The following is a 24480-nucleotide window of genomic DNA, read 5'->3' on the forward strand; positions in this document are numbered from 1 at the left end:
TACTTTTGAACTATGTCTTTTTAGGAGTGTTCATATGATCTGATAATTCAACTAATCCAAACTATGACCTCAAATTATAAAAATTGGGTTGGGTTAGTTTTTTTTTTTTTTTCCCGATTTGAGTTGAGTTGGGTTTTTGAGAAAATAAAAAAAAATTGGTTCGGTTTGAGGATTGACATTTTTTTGTCAGGTCAATCCGACGAACCTGGTCAACTCAAAAATAGGGTTACAATTCAACTTAATACTTCTAAAAAATATTGAATATTTAACGCTTGAAATTGATGAGTTGTAATTTGTAAATTTTTTATATTTGAACAGATTTTAATTATTAACGTAACCTGTATCGTAAATAGAGGATTGCGTTTAAATCCAACGTCCCTTTAAAAATAAATGAATAACTTTTAAAATGGAGCAATGGAATGTAAAAAAATTAAGTTTTTTTATTTTTTTTATTTTTTATTTATTTTTTAAATAAAGCACTATAAGAAATAAAAGAAATATGACGTGGAATAAAATGGTTGGAGTGAGTGTGAAACAGGTGGCTGACATGGCTGAAGTGGTAGGAAGGTGACTAAGAATCTGACAAAATGGCATACACGTTGTCACTGTCTTTGTCTTTTGTCGTTTTCATTTTCATCCTCAAACCTTAAATAAAAGAAATAATAATAAAACCCAATTTTAAATTTTTTCCATTCAACTAATTTTTTTTTATATAAAAATAATCAACCCAACGCAACTCGGTGAACCGATGTGAAATTTCACAATCTGCACTGCTGATATCGAGCTCTAATACTCAGCATCCTCGTTGACACACTATCTGGTGTCGAGCTCTTATACCATTTGTAACAACCCAAACTCACCACTAGCAGATATTATCTAGTTTGTCTCGTTAAGTATCATCGTCAGCCTCACGATTCTTAAAACGTGTCTGTTAGGGAGAGGTTTTCACACCCTTATAAGGAATACTTCATTCCCCTCTCTAATCGACGAGGAAGCTCACAAATCTCGTTCATCTTTTCATTTATTCGATTCTGGTCCAACTCATACGGTTTGGATTGGATTGGTTTCTAATGAAAAATTATCCGGATAAAAAAAAATAATTGCATCGATATTAAAATATGGAGAATTTATTCTTTTATCTCCCGAGTTGTTTGTTTGTGTGTATTTTAGCGAGATTTGTATTCACACACACTATAAAGATTATTCTATATTTAAATATATATAGATTTTAAATTCGAGTACTAATGCTTCTAATATTCTCCTGCATCTACTGCAACATAATCATGTTATCAGCTTGTTTTAAATTTCTTCTAAGAGTGAAGATTATGCTCGTAAACTAATACGAGTCATTGCAGCATGTTTTGTCCTTACACGTACATTAAAAAAAAAAAATTATAAGAGGAAGCACGTTTCACTTCAAAGTTCATATAATCGAGCCGTCGAAAAGAAAGTGTATCTTGTTAGTACAAGTAGTGAATATCAATTCTATGAAGCGTTTTTTAGCTCTCGTATCATCAGGATTACTCTCATTCAAATGTGATCTCGATTATATTTAAATTGTTAATTTCAAAATTATGATTTAAAAAGTTATTAAAAAAAATTTACACATAAAAAAATTATAAAAGTTACTCTAAAATATAAATTATTTTTAGTTTTTTTTTTTAAAAATAAAAAATAAAAGGCAACAACTCATCCATGAAGGATGTTGGATTTATTGGAATTGGTACACGTGTAATATAGCTTTTTAAAAAGTTATTTTAATAATTAAATATTTAAATAACCCAATATATTCAATAAATATTAAAAAAAAAAGAAATGTCCAAGTTCAAATAGCCTGTCAACTTTGAACCCAACAAAACGTCCCATCATACATTATACTATTTTCTTTTTTATAAAAACAACTTCCATGTGCAATATATTTTAAATTTTTGTATTTAATATATTAATTTATTAGGACCTTTTCCGAACCCATCCAACCGAACGAATTGAGTTGGGTTAGGTAGAATTTCGAGTGGGTTGGATTTATTTTTTAGGATATGATTCGGTTTGGGTTGGGTATGAGTTCAGTGTGTAAAGTATCGAGTCAACGCACAGTACCTACTTGTACTCTTCTTCCTAGCACAACGTAGTGAGTCAGTGAAGCACTGTTGACTATCCACATCAGACGTCAGAAAGTACTTCTTCACAATCGGCGTCGGTACGACAATTCCTACTTCCTTCTCGAGTACTTGCTATCACCGTTCGCCTCGTGTCGCCATTTGTCGGTCACACTCCTTCTGGCTTCTGCATCTTTTCCTATTTCTGTACATTGATCATCTTTCCCTACTCGCACACTGATCCTCTTCCTTTCAACTTTTATTTTTTTAACAACCTAACTCGAATCCAACCGAAAATAGAGGGTGGGGTTAGATTGGGTTACCAGTTCAACCAACACGACCTAACCCGACCCATGTATACCTCTATTTGAAACATATTCATTTGTAAATAAAAGAAAATGAGTGTCACGTCCACATTCAACTATAAATCATTATTCCATTAGTGTCACTATCATCTAGCTCATATGAGCTTATCTCAACCATTGGGGTCAGATCATCTTGCTCCTCTAAGCTTATTTCAATAATACACATAAAAGTGAACCATGACCTCGTAACCGTTGCATCTCTGGATCTTAAACGTGTAATCTCAATCATAGCGGACCGACCTCACAATTCATCATTTAGGGCACAGCTCTAGTAAATCATCTCATATAAAAGCTATCGGCATTCAAAAAAAAAAAAAAAATCGAATTTGCTGACACAAAGAACTGAAAAGAAAAAGTAATCATAGTTTCTTCCTTTTTTTTTTCACTTTTGTACTCAAAATTTTGTATTTAAAAAGTTAATAATATATATATATATATATATATATATATATAATATTTATTCTCAAAAGATTCATGAATTTAAAAAATTAAGCTTAAATTAGCATTTAATTTCGTGTAAAACATGATCTAATCAAAATTTTTAAAAAAATTAATTATATTAGATATAAAATTAAATTTCATGTTTAATATAATTGAAAATTTTCTAATTTGTGTTCGATAGGTTCGTGCATTTAAAAAAAAATTGTCAAATAAATTAAATATTTAATAGACATAAAATTTAAAATTTAGAAATTTATTAAACACAAGCTTTATTAGAATTTTTTTAAATTCTAAGAATCAGATAGTCGTAATTTAATTATTTTGAATGATTTGAAATAATAAATTTAGTTTCTAAAATTGGATAAAATTCTAAAAAAAAATAGATATTACTAAAAATTTTAATCTTTTTTCCAAAAATTCCGATTTAAAGCGTAAGTGAGGCTTACGCTTGCAGCCCACGTCAGCAGGTCTTCGGTCAAGCACCGGACCCGCTTTGAGGAGGTTGGCGACTCGGAGCCACCCGCTTGGCACAGAACTTAACGTTACGTCATCAGTCTTCGGTAATACACGTGGCATATTCTCATTGGAGCACGGGATTCGATAAAATTAACGTGGCTGTAACCTAAAACCTTTTGTGAATAAAGTTTTTCTAATTCCATTAACCAAAAAAACTTTTTCTTCTTTTTATTTATTTATTTTTTAGAACTTTTTTTTTTCATAAATTAACTTTAATTTTGAATTTTATTATTTTTTATTTTTTTTATGAATTATTAATGGATTTTTTTATACAAGAATATTTACCGAGTTGGGTTCGAAATTTTTTTTACACTTTTATCCGATTGGTAACTCGAACAACTTAACCCAACACAAAAACAGAGGTTGGATCGAGTTATCACGTTCTTTTTTTTTTTTAATTATTTTTAAAAAAATCATACTAATCACAGTACATATTATATTAATAATTAAATTCTTACGCAACATATCACTAACATCTGTTACAAATGTTAAATATTCTTAATCTTGCTAATAATCATAAAAGTAAAATAGGGTCGGGTTTGATTGTAGCCATGGAAGGGTCAACTAAAAAAATGTCAATTGCGAGTCAACTTGAATTCAACTCAATCGGAACCAACAAAACATGACCTAACCTAACATTTATGATTTGGATCGAGTAGTCCAGATTGGTCTGTGATCCGATGAACATGTTATAAAACTTTTTTTTAGTAGGATAATAATAATAATTTATTTGGAATGGGAAGAATAATTTAAAATTGGAATATTATTAAAGGAAAATTTTACCACAATTAATTCACAAAATGGAGCCATAATGAGGAGATCATTGGAGTTGCAGGTTGGGGTGGAATGTTTCCACAGTCGAGAGCGATATGAACTGGGGACGACAAAGATTAGTCCAAAAAGCTACAGAGTTCCGCCATTTTTAAATGCGATTCTTCTTTATATAAAGAACATGCTCCTTGGCTACTGCGATAAATCCATTCCGATTCTTTATATTTGATTTAGTTTTCGCCATTTTCGTAACATCCACGTGCTTTTCTCAAATTACTCTGTTCTTCTGCTGCTCTTACTGAAACCGTCATTCCTTGTTGTTCATGTTCTTCTCAATGCTTGGCGATCTTTAATCTCTGTTTTCATGGATTTTGCTTCTGTAATCGTAAATGCTGTGTTTATTTTTGCATTTTCGATATGGGTTTTGGTTCATTTTCGATGTGGAAACCCTCGATTGAGAAACACAGCGGCTCGAGGATCTAAATGGCTGATCAGAATCACGATCTTTTCTAATGCTGTTCTTCCGTTCTTGTATTGTGGTTTTGCTGTTTATGAATATTTGAATAGCAAATTTGTTTGTTGGGAATTGGCCGTTTCTGCTTTAACTTGGAGTTTGGCTGCTGCTATTGCTATCTACTGGAGAAATGATGTGTATCATGAAGGCAAACCATGGCCTATGATTCTAATTGTTTGGTGGGTTTTCTCTTGTTTTTATGGTTTAGGTTGTTTGATTCTTTTCCTGCTTACCCACTTGAAATCCATGGAAATCCCTCGTTTTCTTCCAAAACCCACCATTGTAGACTGTGCTTCCTTCACTTTGTGTTTGATAATCTGTTGTACTGCACTGACTGTTAGCTATTCCAAGAACCACAATGATCTTGAGAAGCTATTGCTTCAAACAGAGAATGTTTGTTCTTCTGAAGATCATGGTGGTTTTGTGAGTCCTGGATTGTGGAGTCAAATTACATTCCAATGGATGAATCCTCTGTTCAAAAAGGGAAGGGTTCAAAAACTTGAATTAGCTCATGTTCCTTGTGTTCCTCAATCTGAAACAGCCGAGTATGCTTCCATGTTGCTCGAAGAATCGATTGAGAGAACGAAAATCGAATCGTCTTCCTTGCCTAAAGCTATTGTTCTAGCTACATGGAAGCCCCTGGTCTTAACAGCAATCTTTGCAGGTACCCTATTGATCTTCCTTACACGTTGAATTCGTCTCGATATACTCTAATTTCTTTGTTCAAAACTTTTCTCAGGTGTCAACACATTAGCATCGTTTATGGGGCCTGTTCTAATCACCAATTTTGTGAACTATCTATTGCGAAAGGACGATGACTCGAGCAACCGTGACGGGTTGATTCTTGCGTTCTTCTTCTTTTTCGCCAAGACATTGGAGTCTCTTACTCAAAGACAGTGCTATTTCGGCACTCACCGTCTCGGTATACAGATAAGAGCAGCTCTTACAGTGATGATTTACAAGAAATGTGTTTCTATAAATGCTGCTGGTCCAAGTAATGGTAAAATAACAAATTTGATTAATGTAGATGTTGAAAGAATTGGGGACTTCTCTTGGTATATTCACAAAATTTGGTTGCTTCCTGTTCAAGTAGTTCTAGCTCTTGTTATCCTTTATATGAATCTTGGACTTGCTCCTTCCATTACTGCTCTCTTAGCCATAGTATTCATAATGGTGGGCAATACGCCTTTGGCGAGTATTCAAGAAAGTCTACACTCGAAGATAATGGATGCGAAAGATTCCCGGATCAAATTGACCTCAGAGACTCTAAGAAACATGAGAGTCTTGAAACTGCATTCTTGGGAACAGACGTTTTTGAAGAAGATCTTGAAACTTAGAGACGTTGAGAGAGGCTGGTTGAAGAGATACCTCTATACATGCTCGGTTATAGCAGTTCTCTTTTGGGTGTCACCAACTTTAGTTTCAGTAGTCACTTTTGGTGCTTGTGTTTTGATGAATGTCTCTCTAACAGCAGGCACAGTGTTATCAGCCATAGCTACTTTTCGGATCTTACAAGAACCGATTTATAATCTACCCGAGCTAGTTTCCATGATTGCTCAAACGAAAGTTTCCCTCGACCGTATTGACGAGTTCATTCGAGAAGAAGATCAAAGGAAACAGATTTATTATCCTCCATCTAGTTCATCAGACATTATGGTTGAAATAGAGGTGGGAGAGTATTCATGGGATGCCAGTGATCGAAACGTTAAACCGACGATAACCGTTGCAGAGAAGATGCAAATACCAAAGGGTTACAAGGTTGCAGTTTGTGGATCGGTCGGTTCAGGAAAATCGAGCTTACTTTGTAGCCTACTAGGCGAGATTCCACAGATTTCAGGAACACAAATGAAGGTACATGGAACTAAAGCTTATGTTCCCCAAACTGCTTGGATTCAATCAGGCACGGTTCGAGAGAATGTGCTCTTTGGGAAGGAAATTGATGAACGTTTTTATGGGGATGTGTTAGAAGGCTGTGCTTTGGACCAGGATATCAAGCTGTGGCTGGATGGAGATTGTACTTTATTGGGAGAGAGGGGGCTGAACTTAAGTGGAGGCCAAAAGCAGAGAGTTCAATTGGCAAGGGCTGTCTATAGTGATGCTGATGTTTACTTCCTGGACGATCCGTTTAGCGCCGTGGACGCTTGTACTGGAACACATTTGTTCGAGGCAAGCGCCATCTTTCTGTGTTTTCTTGTTGTTTCTTTCTTTTTATGCTCTCTATAAATGATTTACATAAGAAACTTTGATGATATGCAGAGATGTCTTTTGCAACTTTTGTCTGATAAGACTGTCTTGTATGCTACTCATCACTTGGAATTCATAGAAGCCGCTGACCTCGTTCTGGTAAGCAGTGTTAGAAATAACGACTCTCCACATTGGTATGATATTGTCCACTTTGAGCATAAGCTCTCATGACTTTGCTTTGGGTTTTCCCAAAAGGCCTCCTACCAATGGAGATAGTATTCCTTACTTATAAACCCATGATTCCTCCCAACAATCCTCAACGATCCTCCCCTCGAACAAAGTACACTACAGAGCCTCCCCTGAGGCCTATGGAGTCCTCGAACAACCTTCCTTTAATCGAGGCTCAACTCCTTCTCTAGAGTTCCTTTAATCGAGGCTCAACTCCTTCTCTAGAGTCCTCGAACAAAGTACACCCTTTGTTCGACACTTGAGTCAGTTTTGACTACACATTCGAGGCTCACAACTTCTTTGTTCAACGGTGGAGAATTCTATTGACATGGCTAAGTTAAGGGCATGGCTCTGATACCATGTTAGGAATAACGACTCTCCACAATGGTATGATAGTGTCCATTTTGAGCATAAGCTCTCATGACTTTGCTTTGGACTTCCCCAAAAGATCTCATACCAATGGAGATGTGTTTCCTTACTTATGAACCCACAATCATTCCCTAAATTAGCCAATATTGGACTCCTTCCCGACAATCCTCAACAAGCAGCTGGGTTTTTTTTTGTTGCTTTCCATGGAACATCACTTGTAATTCAAATGCTTTTGCTTGCAGGTGATGAAGAATGGTCATGTTGTTCAATCAGGAAAGTATGCAGAATTGATATCAGACTCAAATGGTGAGCTTGCTAGGCACATTGCAGCACACAGAAAGTCATTGAATGGAGTTGAACCATTCAAAGAGGATAAACCTCATCTTAAACCATGTCAGATGGAAGCTCAAGATGAAAATTCTTCCCTGACCCTTGGAAATGGAGACCTTATGAGGACTCAAGAAGAGGAATCTCAAACAGGTCGTGTAAAGTGGAGCGTATACTCGACCTTCATTACATCGGCTTATAAAGGAACTCTTGTTCCTGTTGTCCTTCTATGTCAAGTTTTCTTTCAAATTCTTCAGATGGGTAGCAATTACTGGATTTCTTGGGCAACAGAAGAAGAAGGCAAGGTCAGCAGAGAGCAACTGATAGGGATCTTCGTTTTGATGTCGGGTGTGAGCTCCGTCTTTATATTAGGCCGGGCCATCGTGATGGCAACCATTGCTATTGAGACTGCACAACGGATGTTTCTTGGAATGGTGACATCAATTTTTGCTGCACCTATTTCTTTCTTTGATGTCAAACCTTCAAGCCAAATCCTTAACAGAGTTGAGACCTTCTCAATGTGTTTGCTATCTTCTTCTCTATTCAACTTTCACTGAATCAATCATTTTAACCCCCTTTTCATGTTCTTTGTGATGCAGTCATCTAATGATCAAAGCACTTTGGATACAGATATCCCTTATAGATTAGGGGGATTGGCCTTTGCACTAATTCAGCTGTTGAGTATCATTATCTTGATGTCCAAGGTTGCATGGCATGTTTTCCCCCTCTTCCTTGTCGTCCTCGCTATTTCTATATGGTATCAGGTAAGAACATAATCCCTCTTTTAGCTTACAATATTGTCCAAACCACCGCTAGCAGATATTGTGAGATCCCACATCAGTTGGAGAGGGGAACGAAACATTCTTTATAAGGGTGTGGAAACCTCTCCCTGCCATAAGGCTAATGACGATACGTAACAGACCAAAACGGACAATATTTGCTAGCGATGGGCTTGAACTGTTACAAATGGTATCAGAGGCAGTCACCGGACGGTGTGATGCACTGGTTGGAGTAGGACTAGACTCTCCCTAGCAGACGCGTTTCAAAATCTTGAGGGAAAGCCCGGAAGGGAAAGCCTAAAGAGGACAATATTTGTTAGCGGTGAGTTTGGGCTGTTATAAATGATATCAGAGTCAGACACCGAGCGGTGTGCCAGCGAGGACGCTAGACCCCCAAGGGGGGTAGATTGTGAGATCCCACATCGGTTGGAGAGGGAAATGAAACATTCCTTATAGGGGTGTGGAAACATCTCCCTAGCAGACGCGTTTTAAAACCGCGAGGCTGACGGTGATATATAACGGGCCAAAGCAGACAATATTTGCTAGCAGTGGACTTGGGCCGTTACAAATATGCTATTTCACTATTGAACAAACAGTAAAAAGCTATTGTTCCTTGAATTTGCATACTCTGCAGCATCCGTCAATGTGAGATGCTTTGAATATTATGCTGAATGCTTTGTTCTTTCAATTTCCTTAACAGGGATACTACATCAGTACAGCTAGAGAATTAGCTAGAATGGTTGGGATTCGAAAAGCTCCAATTCTTCATCACTTTTCTGAAACAGTTATAGGTGCAACTATCATTCGTTGTTTCAATCAAGAAGATCGTTTCTTAACGAAAATACTCGAACTAGTTGATGATCATTCTCGTATCGTTTTCCACAACTCAACTTCAATGGAATGGTTATGCCTCCGGATCAATTTTCTTTTCGACGCAGTCTTCGTTCTTGTCCTTGTCATCTTAGTAACCCTTCCTAGATCTGCTATCAACCCAAGTAACCTTTCCAAACTTTAGCTATCTCCATTGATGCAACTGCTATCCATTCGCTCACCTAACCATTGGTTTATTATGTCACTACAGGTTTAGCAGGATTAGCAGCCACATACGGTTTAAACTTAAACGTTCTTCAATCTTGGGTCATATGGAATCTATGCAATGTTGAGAACAAAATGATATCTGTTGAGAGAGTTCTTCAGTTCACAAACATAGCTTCTGAGGAGCCAGCGGTGGTTCATGATTGTAGGCCAATGCCAGAATGGCCAAAGGAGGGGAACATAGAACTTGAGGACCTTCATGTTCAATACCGTCCTAATCTTCCAATGGTTCTGAAAGGAATCACTTGTACCTTCCCTAAAAGGAAGAAGATTGGTGTTGTTGGCAGGACAGGAAGTGGCAAGTCCACGTTAATCCAAGCACTTTTTAGGATGGTTGAGCCCTTTGCAGGAAGGATACTCATTGATGGAGTTGATATTGCTAAAATGGGTCTGCATGATCTGAGGTCTAGGCTGGGTATCATTCCACAAGACCCAACATTGTTCAAAGGAACCATGAGAACAAATCTTGACCCTTTGCAGCAACATACTGATCAAGAAATATGGGAGGTGAGATTCCAAATGCCTTTTTAGAGAATGAAAAGTTAACGTGATCGTAAAACTGACTCGATGTTTCAGGTCCTTCGGAAGTGTCGGTTCGCCGAGATCTTCAAAACGGATCAAACGGTTCTTGAAGCACCAGGTGGGTTACTTTTTTTTGAAGTTCTTGTTCAGTTTATGTTATCTTTTACTCATGAGTACTGTTTTGGTGTTGGGAAATGGTGCAGTTGCTGAAGGTGGAGAGAATTGGAGTGTTGGACAGCGGCAGCTTGTTTGCTTAGCTAGAGTGCTTCTTAAGAAGCGTAGGATTCTTGTTTTGGATGAGGCAACAGCTTCCATTGATACTGCGACAGAGAATATAATCCAAGAAACGATACGGGAGGAGACGAAAGGATGTACTGTTATCACCGTAGCTCATCGTATACCGACTGTTATCGACAATGATTTGGTTTTGGTTCTTGATGAAGGTAAGCTAAGTTCTTGTGTAGTTTAGTAATTGTGAGATCCCACGTCGGTTGGAGAGGAGAACGAAATATTCTTTATAAGGATGTGGAAACCTCTCTCTAGGAGACGCATTTTAAAAACCTTGAGGGGAACCCCGAAAGGGAAAGCTCAAAGAGGACAATATCTACTAGCGGTGGGCTTGAGCTGTTACGAATGGTACACGAAACATTTTTTATAAGAGTGTGAAAACCTATTCCTAGCAGACGCGTTTTAAAAACCTTGAGGGGAAGCCCGAAAGTGAAGTCCAAAGTGGACAATATCTACTAACAGTGAGATTTGGGCTGGTTACAAATGGTAAACGAAACATTCTTTACAAGGGTGTGGAAACCTCTATCTAGTAGATGTGTTTTCAAAGGCTTTAGGGGAAGCTTGAAAGGGAGAGCCCAAAGAGGATAACATCTGCTCGTAGTGTGCTTGGACTGTTACAAATGGTAAACGAAGCATTCTTTATAAGGGTGTGGAAACCTCTCCCTAGAAGACGCATTTTAAAAACCTTAAGGGAAAACCCGAAAGGAAAAATCCAAAGAGGACAATATAGGCTAGCAGTAGGCTTCGGCTGTTAAAATGGTAAACAAAATATTCTTTACAAGAGTGTGGAAACCTGTCCCTAACAAACGCGTTTTAAAAACCTTGAGGGGAAGCCCCAAAGGGAAAAAGCCTAGAAAGGACATTATCTGCTAGCAGTTGGTTTGAGCCGTTAAAATACTACTTTCCTTGCAATTCTAATGCACAAGAGTTTCGTTTTTACAGGGAAGGTCATTGAGTACGACAAGCCATCTCGACTACTCGAGAATAGTTCTTCTTCGTTCTCAAAGTTGGTGGCGGAATTCTTGAGAAGATCATCATCCAATAGTCACTCTCAAACAGTGGAGGGTAGCTGAAGTTCTTGAGTTTGATATCATCCAGTAAGAACTGGTACTAACTGCATAGGATGAAGATCCTATGAGCAATACCAAAATCCTAGCAAATACCACTAACAAGCTTTCTAACAATAGTTGATGAGATAGATTAGGTGTTAACCATAGCTTTTTTTTTTTTTTTTTTTTTTTTTTTTTTTTTTTTTTTTTTTTTNTATCTTTCTGTATCTCGACCATTTTGAAACAGGAAGCCTCAAGGAAAGCGTGTAGAGATGTCTATGAACAGGGTGGAGACGGGACATCCCTAAAAAACAATAATAATTCATTTTAACTACATAATTTATAAGAAATTTTAATAATCCTATCTCATTTATCCGAAAGGGAAGAAGATTCTCTCCGCCCTCTCTCTATTCCCTCGTAAACGAGAATTTTCTACTCTATTTGGGATGACCCATGTTAGAGATGCCGTAGAGTTGGACGGGGACATGGAAACCTTCCTCGTCCTTATCTCGACGTGAAAATTTTCATTTATTTTGATTGGAATCAAGGAATTCTCCACCACTGAATATGTGGAGATCAGGTTCGTTTGCTTCTCTCCTCTAAAAGTCGAGTAACTTTACGACTCTCGATCAATTCCGATTCGAAGAAATAGAAAAAAAAGAGAAGGGAACAAGAACAAAAAGTGAAGAGAAACTTGAACCTCGGTTGATCTTAGCTCATTCACCCTTGTCAGATCATTAATTTTTGAAACTTTATCGGTAAATAAGTGTTTGGTAATTTCACGAGGTAAATGGGTTCCGAAGCCGTTATTGGGGTAGCATCACACAAGTTGAAAAGGAAGGTCTGGGAATAGAGTCAAAGGAAGAAGACGTAAATAAGTTAAAGGTTTTTTTTTTTTTTTTTTTTTTTTTTTTTTTTTTTTTTTTTTTTTTTTTTTTTTTTTTTTTAATCTCGAACCTGATTGAACAAGGTAAAACATATTATCCTCTTCCCTCTTCCTTCTCGACCTCTAAAGCCTTCAAACACTCAGTAAAGCAGCGAAAAACAAATAGTGTAGTGAGTCAATTCAATCCTCTCCTTCACCTTCTTTCACTCGGTAAAGCTATTGAGTGAAATTTTCTCTATTCTTTATATATTATAAAATATTTATATTATTTTTAAATAATTTTATTTTTTAATATAATTTATAAAATATTCTAATAAATTTAAAAATATTTTATAAAGAAAAATATATTATAATGTTAATTAAAAAATTAATATTATAATATAGTTTTTCAACCCTTAAAAAAATATTTACTTATTTAGTTTTAGTTTTAGTTTTGAATTTTGATATTATATATATATATATATCAAACGACATGTCGGTTCTAAATACGTTAAAGAACCGATGCTGCTCAGTTCATCTTTCTCGGAGTTCGGCCGCAATTTTCTCTGAAACCTCGAGTCCAAGTTGTTTTTCTGGATTGGAAACCCTAGTTTGTGAATTCCATATTTCGAAAGGAATTCATTTGCTTTCTGACTGATTGACCGCATTTCTCCTCACTGCCACTCCTGTTTTCGTTCATTGTGAGTTCTTAATTCGCTGTTCTATCGTTTCAATTTGGCGAAGAATTGCATATCAGATACCTGCATTACGTTCCTTGAATCTGGACTACGACTTCCACAGGTGCGTGGATTTTACTGTATCAATTGTGGTTATTGCTGATTTTCGACCCTAAGGCTTTTCTCTGGACTGTGAAATTCTTCCTGAATTGCATACTCCGTAGTTCGAAATTTCTCTCGTCACTCAAATCAAGAATAAGAGAAACTTTTCCATTCTGAAGTTTTCTGTGTTATATTAGTTGCGGAAGAATAAATCCAAGTTTGTTTGTTTGTTTGTTTGTTACTTTGGATTTTCTTCCTGGTGTGCTTCATGTCATTACGTTTTCAGAAGAATCTTAAGAGAATTTGTGGTGTTCTTGATCGTTGTAAACTATTTGCTTATTTTCATGTATCCTCTGAAAATTTTTCGTCTCCGCTGGAATCTTCCATTTCTATAAGAGCTAGAGATTTGCAGCAAATAGTTCAATCTGAATGTCAGACAAAGCTTTCTGATATTGATTTGATCATTTCCAAAGTTCGGGTTGGTCGCAGCGAGGATGAAGTTTTTCAGTCTCTCTTGCACGATCAAGCGTGTAACCGCATACACTTCTCCCATGAACTTGTTTACAAATTGCTCCAACGATTCAAAGATGATTGGAAGTCTGCATTGGGTGTTTTTAGATGGGCAGAGTCACTCTCTGGATTCAAGCACACACCGGATTTGTATGACGTTATTATAGATACATTGGGGAAAACAAAGCAAATGGTCAAGATGAAAGGTATGCTAGAAGAAATGAAGGAAGCTCAGCTCGTAACGCTTAATACTCTAGCTAAGGCTATGCGAAGGTTTGCCGGTGCTGGACAATGGGAAGATGCTGTGAGAATATTTGATGATTTGGGAACGTTTGGGTTGGAGAAGAACACTGAATCCATGAATGTGCTGCTTGATACTCTGTGCAAAGAGAAGAGGGTTGAACAAGCTCGACGGATATATTTGGATCTTAAGTCCCATATATCCCCAAATGCCAACACGTTCAACACGTTTATTCATGGTTGGTGTAAAGTCAATAGAGTTGACGAGGCACACTGGACGTTACAAGAAATGAAAGGACATGGTTATCGTCCTTGCGTCATTAGTTATTCAACGATTATCCTATTTTATTGTCGTCGTTGCAAGTTTAGTAAGGTTTATGAGTTGCTTGATGAAATGGATGCTCAAGGATGCCCTGCAAATGTCATCACTTACACTACTATCATGTGTTCACTAACAAAGTCAGAAGAATTTGAGGAAGCCTTGCAAATTGCTGAGAGAATGAAATCTGCTGGATGTGAACCCGATACGCTGTTTTATAATTGTTTGATCCATACATTAGGGAGAGCGGGTAAAGTACAGGAAGCTATTCATGTATTCGAAGTAGAAATGCCGAGCAAGAGTGTTTTGCCGAATACATCGACTTACAATTCTATGATTTCCATGTACTGTCATCGTGCGCAAGAACAGAAGGCTATGAAATTGCTTGAGGAGATGGAGAAATCAGGGCTTTGTAAACCTGATGTCCAGACATATTACCCATTGCTCAAATCCTGCTTTAGAACTGGAAAGACAGACAATGTTTTGAGCAAGTTGTTGGATGACATGATGAATAAACAGCATTTGAGTCTTGATATATCAACTTATTCCCTTTTAATTCATGGTCTTTGTAGATCAAATAAGTGCGAGTGGGCTTACCAGCTATTTGAGACGATGATCGGTCAAGATATAAAGCCGAGATACCTTACATGTAAACTGCTTCTGGATGAAGTTAAGCAGAAGAACATGGATGAAGTTGCTGAGAGGATTGAAGATATCATGAAGAAATTGTGAGCTTCTGAGTAACAAATCTGGATTTTTGTGCACGGTAGGCATAGGCAACGAAGTTGATCATTCGTGATTTTGTTATCTGAGTGTCGTCTTAATTTTAATTTGGTTGCTTGAGATGCTTCCATTCTCACTTGTTGGGCTCATAAGCACATGAGATATAGATCGTCGGGTCGGGCGATTGGGTGTCGATGAAGTAAGTGTTGGTTTTCAAGAGGATTGATCAATTGGAATTGAAGATATCATGAAGAAATTGTGAGTTTCTGAGTAGCAAACCTATGAGCTGTGAAAAAGCATACCCTTCTCTTCTGGATTTTTGTGTACGGTAGACATAGGCGACGGAGTTGATCATTCGTGATTTTGTTATCTGAGTGTCGTCTTAATTTTAATTTGGTTGCTCGAGATGCCTCCATTCTCACTTTGTTGGACGATATAGATCGTTGGGTCAAGTGATTGGGTGTCGATGAAGTAACTGTTGGTTTTCAAGAGGATTGATCAATTGGAATTGAAGATATCATGAAGAATTGATGAGTAACAAACCTGTGAGCTGGAAAAAGCATACCCTTCTCGTCTAGATTTTTGTGCTCGATAGGCATAGGCGACGAAGTTGATCATTCGTGATTTTGTTATTTGAGTGTCGTCTTAATTTTAATTTGGTTGCTTGAGATGCTTCCGTTCTTACTTTGTTGGGCTCATAAGCACATGGGATATAGATCGTCGGGTTGGGCGATTAGGGGTCGATGAAGTACGTGTTCGTTTTCAAGAGGATTGAGGTTGCGAGTTTTCGTGACTCTTAAACTATGCAGATGAACTGGTCTATGCTTCTGGTAACTGATATGTTCAGGAGTAAATATGTTGAAATTCCTCGCTTTTCTGATGTCATTTGTTCACTCTACAACACACCTTTGTTAAATGTGATGCCAAAGAACAGTTTGTAACAAACTGAGCTTTGAAGCATATTCCTCGAGAAAATTCAACCTATCGTGAGATCTTACATCGGTTGCGAGGAGAATGAAACATTCTTTGTAAGAGTGTATAAACTACTCCCTAGTAGACACGTTTTAAAATTGTGAGACTGACGGAGATACGTAATAGAACAAAGCGGACAATATCTACTAGCGGTGGAGAGAGGAATGAAACATTTATTATAAGGGTGTAGAAACCTCTCTAGTTGTAGTGTCCCACATTGGTTGGGGAGGAGAACAAATCACCCTTTATAAGGGTGTGGAAACCTTCCCCTAGTAGACGCGTTTTAAAGCCTTGAGGGGAAGCTCGAAAGGGAAAGCCCAAAGAGGACAATATCTGTTAGCGGTGGATCTGAGTCGTTACAAATGGTATCAGAGCCAGTCACCGGACGATGTGTCGGCCTTCTCGCTGTTCCCTGAAGGGGGGTAGACACGAGGCGGTGTGCCAGTAAGGACGCTGGGCCCCAAAGGGGGGTGGATTTGGGGGCGGTCCCACGTCGATTGGATAAAGGAACGAGTGCCAGTGAGAACGCTGGGGCCCGAAGGGGGGTGGATTGTGATTTCCCACATTGGTTGGGGAGGAGAACAAATCACCTTTTATAAGGGTGTGGAAACCTTCACGCGTTTTAAAGCCTTGAGGGGAAGCCCGAAAGGGAAAGCCCAAAGAGGACAATATCTGTTAGCAGTGGATCTAAGTCGTTACACTAGTAGATGAGTTTTAAAATCGTGAGACCGACGGCGATATGTAATTAGTCAAAGCGGACAATGTTTGTGGGCTTGGGTTGTTACATTGAATTTAAGCCTTATATCCGACTTCGATTTATCACTCAAACAACATATGTTAATGCTAATGCACCCATTTTTTCTTTAATGTTGGTGATAATATCAACTCGGTTTCAAAAGTTGAACAAATAAACTCAATAAATATCAAAGTCGAACATTTTATTTATTTATTATTAATATGAATATATAACGAATTCAAATGTTTATATTTTAGATCAAGAAGTTAGATGTTCGAATCTCTTGCTAAAAAATTAAAATTAAAAATATATTTTCCAAAAACGTAAATATTTTTAAAAATTATTGGTAATTTAGTCTTTACAATAAATATATATTATTTTAAATTTTCTTTAAAAATATAATCTTTTGTAAATTATAATTTGATAATATAAAGCTAATGTATGTTAAGTTGTTGACATACGATAGAGAAAACCGACTAACCCGACCAAAAAAACCCCGACCGAACCGGGCCGTTTTTATGTTTTGATAAAAACCGAACCGACTTAGACCCCGTATAAGTGAGGGAAGCTCTCAGTTCCCTCCAATTTCTGGCAAATCAAAAGAACAACCGTGGGAGCTTTTCGAACCCTAAGATTCCGCAGCACAGGCAGTGCCATGGATGACGAGATCGGTGAAGAGTTCAAGAGAAGTGGTTTCACGTTCGATGAGGAGGAAGAGATTCTCAAGAAATGTAAGCTCAAATTCTCATTTTTGTTTGTTTTATCTCCATTACTGGGTACCACTGACGCGTAGCGATTCCTCCATCTTTTTGCGTTAGGTGTTACGTTCTGTATTAATTATAGTCTAAAGCCTTCGGATATAGTTTCTAGCTGGGAAGTCTACTATCTCAACAGGTGACTGTTTCTTTTAAACTTTTTTTTTTTTTTTTTTTTTTTTTTTTNCGGTTGCCATACATACAGTTTAGTATCTACTTGACTTGTCTTCAGTTAAAAATTCCTAGATTGTCTGAGATTATCTCGTAATGAAGCTGGAATTCTGGTTTTGTTCTTTATTTTGTGACTGTTTCTCCATTTCTAAGGAGTTTGAACTTAATTGTTTCTTGGCCAGGCAATTAGATGGGTCAATTGTACAAATTGCACAGATGGATGGGTTTTTACAACATTTACAGAATGAGCAAAAAGAAGCAATCATTAAAGAGGAACCAGATCTTCATGTTTATTCGAGCAAAGATGTGGACATGTATGGAATCTTTTCGATGTTTACTTATTTTTCTGCTTTCCTCATAAGCAAGAACAGATTTCAGACATCGTAGAATGGTATAGGCCATTTACTTCTCATCATCTATAATTCATTACCCAATTATTTTGTTGTCATTAAACATACTTGGCTGCTGAACAATTTTCTGAAGTGTGACTTACTAGTTGCAATTTGTCGTCATGGATAGTTGACTTTGTTACCTTCCCAAACAAGGGCATAGTGGTAATGAGAGTTGTCTATATCAGTTTTGATAGGGTCACTTGACAACTTATACTAAACTGTGAAACAGATATTTCCTTGAGTGCGGAAGAAATTTATAGTCCTGGTATAAACAGGCATTTTACAAGGCTCAAGGCATTGTAACAGAGTGCCATCTACTGTCATAACAGAAATAGCAAATAATAACTGTTCATAAATTATACATATGATATCACTAAGTTGGTACTTGTCTCTGGTTGAAAAATTAGTAACTTTCCCTACTCGGCTGACAAATGTCTCTAAGTATTATTATAAAATGTTAATTAAAGACTTTTCTTTTAAGGATTTTGAATGCCGAGGATGAAGATCCAATGGAAGACATTCTTAAAACTCCAAATGGGAAATCTCAGGGCCTCCACAAGGATCGATTTGATTTGACGCCTTACACAAATGAAGGCTTGTTCTCTTCAGGAAAACCTTCAAAGCATGTGACACCCTTTGGCCAAAGAACAGAAAAATTTGCTGTGAGGTTCAGCATTAATAATGTGCCTGATAAGGAGACTGCTGAAATGGAAGATAATTGCGAGAACGACGAAGATGCAATCATCAAGAAGGTTCTACCCCTGCAAGGATGCTCCCTGACAGTCCATGGATCAGGATTTGGACTTGAACCAAATTGCAGGTTCATGTATGACAGGGTTGAAGACAGGGTATCCATTATTTATCATAGCATTGGATTTGATCCACTGGCATGACTTCAGTACATGTTCTAAAATGTTTTTTTTTTCTGGTTTTATAGTTTAATGCACTAGAAAACCGAATCGTGAAGCATGCTAAAGCTCTTGTTGCATCTGGGCTCTATGAAGAAGTAGTGGACCCTACGGTTGCTTCGCAGGTAGTTTAATTGCGGTCTTGCTTGATATCTCTCTGAAATTAAGTGTATGTAAAATTTTGATTATCATCTAGGGTGGTTAAGGTTTTAGGATTTATTCTTCAAACCTAAGTCAGTCCATCTAGCTGTTTATGTTTTGACTTTTATCCTACAATTTTATGCCTGCACATTGTGATACACTTTGTCTGAGTAAATGCTTAGTTTGTTCGGTGATAGCACAAAACTAAACGTGTGATCTTGTGTCAGAAAAGCATGTTTGCAGTAGGCATGATTTGTTGTGATGGTGATGGACACTTGAACGATAAGTCCACCATGTTGCAAAGCAGGTATAGTTATATATTGTTTATTTTCATGCTGTCTAAGTGCTCTGCTTTTCTATTACCACCAATGTTTCTGTTTTTTGAAGTAAACAATACAAACAAAATATTTCTGGTAGTTATGTTGTCTACTGAACTTTAAGATTTGTTTGTTCTTATTTAGTGTTGAACACTCAGGAGGGCAGCGGGTTCGTTTAGAATTACAAAACTTAGGCCAATTTTCAATCTTCCCTGGCCAGGTACAATATGCAATGTTATACTACTTGTAATATCCAAAAACTATACCTTACCTGGGATAATTGAATTTGCACAGGTAGTAGGTATTGAAGGGCATAATCCTAGTGGACACTGCTTGATAGCTTCCAAACTTGTAGATTCATTTCCTTTGTCTGCCACTATCGATCCCATTCTGCCTCCAGCAAAGAAGATAGCTTTGGACCATGATATCCAGCCAATTAATCAACCTTCTACACAGTCAGAATTATCAATGGTGTGTGTATCTTGTAAATTCCTTATGTTTTTTTAGTCACCTTTCTTAGTAGTCGAAATTGTATCCTTACTATTGTAGCATGTTTCTAGTTAATATCACATTGGAACAGGGTAATATTCCTGAGCTGAGTAGATTTATTGATACATACTTGAAATATTGTTAAACAGATTATTGCATCAGGCCCCTATACAACGACAGACAACATATTGTTTGAGCCTTTGACAGAGTTACTAGCATATGCAAAAAGAAAGCCTCCTCAGCTACTAATATTGGTAAATACTCATTCGTTTCTTTTGATTTTATGAAATGAGCTATCAATAAAACTTCTTGTCGTTGATATTGTATGTTGTTTTAGCTTGGGCCATTTGTTGATTCTGAACATTCTGATATCAAGAGAGGCACGGTAGAGATGAGCTTTGAGGAAATTTTCAACTTTGAAGTTCTCAGAAGGGTAATAATTAACATGGTATACTTGACTTTGAAATAATTTTTATGTTTTTTTATCTTTTAATTTTGGTTTTATTTTGTTCAGGTGCAAGATTATGTAGAACACATGGGTCCTGATGCACGTGTACTTTTGATGCCATCTATCAGGGATGCTAATCACGACTTTGTTTTTCCTCAGGTATAAATTGTTGAGGCAGATCTATCAGTTTTTAAATGAATAAATTATTAAAGATCACCTTGTTCTGCAGCCTGCTTTTGACATTCCATCTGATCTTAGACTTCAGGTAATTTATTCTTGTGCTTTAAGTTTCCTCTAAAATTTTATGGAGTTTCATTCTCTTGAGTAATGCTTACTGTTGAACTGCCTTGGTTTTGGATCAGATATCTAGTCTCCCCAACCCAGGCATTTTGGAAGCAAATCAGGTAAAACATGGATACAATTCCCAAATGAGCTTTCTATTAATGTATCGTTTTCATCAAGACTTCCCTATATTGGAAGTTTAAAGTTCTTAATTCGTAGCTGGCTGTTTTAATACTATAAAATGAAAGAAAGATAGGAAAAAATGAGAGCTGGATGCTCCATTGTAAAAACAAAAAAACATCAACATTTAACAAAGCAAAAAAAAAGAAAAAAAAAAGGTTGATCCAACTAGGACCCTCTTGGCTTTTAGAGTCCATTGATATTCTATTTCTTACAAATGATGAAATCATTCAGGGTATCCTGCACATGCACTTACCAAGTTTATACCATGAGATAATTTCTTAGCACTTTATTCTCATCTAAAAAGGTGAAATGGAGAGTCTTTTCGAACATTTTTGTTGAAAGTAAGTATAATGGCCATGGGGTCCGTTTCTCTTTTCTTTCCCTTCTCTTTGGAATTCTGATACCGAAAAAGAACCCAATGCATATGGGAAAATCCTTTTGATTTGCTATCTGAATTCCCTTCTGCACTTAATTTGATTTTTATTCTGTCGTCTTAATTGGATGGAGAAAGATTGATAGGAAATATAACAGTGTTCTGAACTATGAACAAATACATTATTCCCCCACCCACATATAATGTAATATTCTTGAGTAGTAATAATAATAATTATAAACTAATGTAATATTCTTGAGTAGTAATAATAATAATTATAAACTATGTCATAGTTTTCTGTGAACTCGGTCAAGCTTGTTTTAGCTAATCTAACGCCCCTGCACCAGAGTTGGGAATAGCTTCAATATTGACGCCTTGATTTGTTGAAACCTAGACTACCTAGTTTTCTTCATCATTGCAAACACTCGACGATGAAATAATTGTAAATTTTCAAGTATACAAAACTGATATCTGATATATATATATTGATACAGAATGAATTCTGATGTTTCCGTCGATAATGGATTTCAGGCAAAGATAGCCTGCTGCACCATGGATATCCTCAGACACCTTAGTGGAGAAGAGCTATCAAGAAATCTAACAAAGGGAACAGCCAACGACCGTCTGAGCACACTTGCAAGTCATATCCTCCGGCAGCGCAGGCATGTCTTGTGTTAGCCATAACAATGTCGGATGGATAATCCAATGTATTAATATTGTGTTTATCTTACTTACGGTTCTCTTGTTTCACTTGTTGACAATGCACAACAGCTTTTATCCTCTATACCCCCCGGCTGAAGGAGTGCCACTCGACTTTTCGCTTGCCCCAAAAGCTCTCGACATCTCTGTAATACCCGATATTCTCATTCTTCCATCCGACATGAAACACTTTGTGAAGGTAAGTGTTCGTCCACATTAATTTTACGTATTAGTCATTTTTACCTTTTATTATCATACATCGATTTATTTATTGTCGAAACGACGTTAAAGATGAAAGTAAACATAGACGGACGACTGAAGCTCAACCTCATATTCCTGCCTGTAAGCTAATAAAACGTACATATTATTAAGAGCTTCAATGACTTCCCAACTTTGTCAGGTTATATCTCTTGGTGAGGGACGTGCGGATGAAGAACGAGCGAACTGCGTGTGTGTGAATCCAGGAAGATTGGCCAAGGGTGAAGGAGGAGGTACTTTTGTAGAGCTTAAATACTTTGGTACGCCTGAGAAGATAAACGCTGCAGTTGTCAGCATATGAACAGTGGACGTAATGACTTACCTTCTCTGTTCCATGCCAAATCTCGCCCGGTTTCAGTTTCAACACGGCGCTTAAATTACAGGTAAACTACGATGGGTTGTACTAAGATACACAATAGAGTATATGCTCTTAGGAAGCAGTGCTAGAGCATCTCGGTTCGAGTCCGAAATCAATACTGTAATTAAGCAATCGTTTCTTTCGATGTCTCCCCCAGATGAACCATATAGCCAAGAGAAACCATGAACCAGAATTCGTTGTGAAAGAGGGGAGCAGAGCGTGTATTTTTCATGCTTTAGTAGCTATTTTAGAGATCGTAAATCTGTATCTTTGCTCGTGTTGGAATTGTAATACTAGAAGACAGAGAAAGAAAGAACAAACTTAGAAAGAATTAGAGTCATTACTAGAAATCATCCACCTTCCCATCTAAACTATATTCACTTTGCTTTCCCATGCTTTCTACACTGATACAAACAAAAATGGCAGTTCCAATTACACCCATCCATGAAATCCAAGCCGCACTTTGAACATAAAATTCTCCCAGCTTAAAGTCCTCAAACTTAGTGCAGGCTGCAACCCTTTTGTGACTTGCAGAATGATTCGGAGTTTTTGCAGAGTGAAACCGTGTAGTACTAGACATGAGATATGTGATGTCCCATATTGATTAGGGAGGAGAACATAACACTCTTTATAAGGGTGTGGAAACCTTCTCCTAGCAGCCGCATTTTAAAACATTGAGGGGAAGCCTGTAAGGGAAAGCTTAAAGAGGACAATATCTGTTAGCGGTGGGCTTGGGTCGTTACAAATGGTATCAGAGCTAGACATCGGACGATGTGCCAACCTTCTCGTTGTTTCCCGAAGGGGGGTAGACACGAGGTGGTGTGCTAGTAAGGACGTTGAGCCCCAAAGGGGGTGATTTGGTGAGGGTCCCACATCGGTTGGAGAAAGGAATGAGTGCCAACGAGGACGCTGGGCCCCGAATAGGAGGTGGATTGTGATGTCCCACATATTGGTTGAGTGGAGAACAGGAATGAGTGCCAGCAAGGACGCTGGGCCCCGAACGGGAGGTGGATTGTGATGTCCCACATATTGGTTGGGTGGATAACAAAGCACTCTTTGTAAGGATGTGGAAACCGCTAGGCCTCGAAGGGGGTGGATTGTGATGTCCCACATATTGGTTGGGAAGGAGAACAAAACACTCTTTGTAAGGACTCAGAATGTGGAAACCTTGCCCCAGCAGACGCGTTTTAAAGCCTTGATGGGAAGCCTGTAAGGAAAAGCACAAGGAGGACAATATCTGCTAGCGATGGGCTTGATTCGTTATAAGATAGCCTTGATGGGAAGCCTGTAAGGAAAAGCACAAGGAGGACAATATCTGCTAGCGATGGGCTTGATTCGTTATAAGATAGATCTTTCAACAAAGTAGACCTTTTTTTTCGTTCGAATTGCATCATATTAGTCAATTATATTTATATTTTCAGAAAGGGTCCAAACATTTTGACACCCACTACTCGACTCCGAAAGCACCAAAAGGACAAGAATCGCCACAGCCCCACGATGAACCAAGTAGTGGCATGTCGAGGAAAAGGTTGGAAAAATTTCCCATATTGTTCCCATATGGCAGCTGCAGTTGAAGAGAGAACATGGCAATTTGTTTTGCAACCCGGGTCTTTTGTGCATCATTCCCGTCGCGTTTTGTTTTAATTGTTGAGCCAAATAGCAGATCATCCAATGCCTGAGAAAGATGGTCTATATCGAATTCAATTAACAAATTCTGAAGACGCAAATGAAGTTACGTGGATAAAACGGTACGTAATGAAAAATATCTATCAAGAAATAAGCTAATACGCTTTATTTAAGAACAAGGCACAGGTGTTCAAAAAGTGGCGAAATCGCCCACATTGGGGGCTTGAAGAATTGCAGCGATGGCCATGAAGACGACGGACTGTCATAGAGGAGTGAGATAATCTTGAAACAACATTTATTCGTTACATAATTGAATTTTATGTACAAAAAAAAAAAAAAAAAAAAAAAAAAAAAAAAAAAAAAAAAAAAAAAAAAAAAAAAAAAAAAAAAAA

The 24480-nt window shown here is 37.4% G+C and overlaps 3 protein-coding genes across 5 annotated transcripts; all 3 read left to right on the forward strand.

The window, feature by feature from the left end:
- The first annotated feature begins 4248 nt into the window (after positions 1-4248).
- LOC111801725 (putative ABC transporter C family member 15) lies at positions 4249-11707 on the forward strand. Of its 2 annotated transcripts, XM_023685844.1 has the most exons (11): positions 4249-5367; positions 5443-5625; positions 5731-6869; positions 6960-7046; positions 7727-8314; positions 8411-8575; positions 9291-9585; positions 9672-10192; positions 10262-10325; positions 10411-10650; positions 11438-11707. In XM_023685844.1, the coding sequence occupies exons 1-11, from the start codon at positions 4554-4556 to the stop codon at positions 11566-11568; spliced, it is 4227 nt and encodes a 1408-aa protein (XP_023541612.1). In that variant the 5' UTR covers positions 4249-4553; the 3' UTR covers positions 11569-11707. The 2 variants fall into 2 exon arrangements, with proteins under 2 accessions (XP_023541612.1, XP_023541611.1); XM_023685843.1 differs by having other exon boundaries at positions 5443-6869.
- Positions 11708-12934: 1227 nt separating this feature from the next.
- Positions 12935-15932, forward strand: LOC111801727 (pentatricopeptide repeat-containing protein At3g04130, mitochondrial-like). Its single transcript, XM_023685846.1, has 2 exons — positions 12935-15033; positions 15319-15932. The coding sequence occupies exon 1, from the start codon at positions 13457-13459 to the stop codon at positions 14987-14989; it is 1533 nt and encodes a 510-aa protein (XP_023541614.1). The 5' UTR covers positions 12935-13456; the 3' UTR covers positions 14990-15033; positions 15319-15932.
- A 1332-nt stretch (positions 15933-17264) lies between these two features.
- On the forward strand, positions 17265-22828 carry LOC111801726 (DNA polymerase alpha subunit B). Of its 2 annotated transcripts, XR_002816173.1 has the most exons (17): positions 17265-17419; positions 17507-17582; positions 17797-17928; positions 18488-18854; positions 18944-19039; positions 19283-19362; positions 19517-19592; positions 19667-19843; positions 20011-20115; positions 20199-20294; positions 20376-20468; positions 20539-20574; positions 20672-20713; positions 21679-21809; positions 21919-22045; positions 22247-22487; positions 22620-22828. XR_002816173.1 is itself a non-coding variant. In XM_023685845.1 (16 exons), the coding sequence occupies exons 1-16, from the start codon at positions 17344-17346 to the stop codon at positions 22403-22405; spliced, it is 1869 nt and encodes a 622-aa protein (XP_023541613.1). In that variant the 5' UTR covers positions 17265-17343; the 3' UTR covers positions 22406-22828. The 2 variants fall into 2 exon arrangements, 1 of the variants encoding a protein (XP_023541613.1); XM_023685845.1 differs by having other exon boundaries at positions 22247-22828.
- The last annotated feature ends 1652 nt before the right edge of the window (positions 22829-24480 follow it).

The sequence above is a fragment of the Cucurbita pepo genome, chromosome LG09 (genome assembly GCF_002806865.2).
Source record: "Cucurbita pepo subsp. pepo cultivar mu-cu-16 chromosome LG09, ASM280686v2, whole genome shotgun sequence".
NCBI lineage: Eukaryota > Viridiplantae > Streptophyta > Magnoliopsida > Cucurbitales > Cucurbitaceae > Cucurbita > Cucurbita pepo.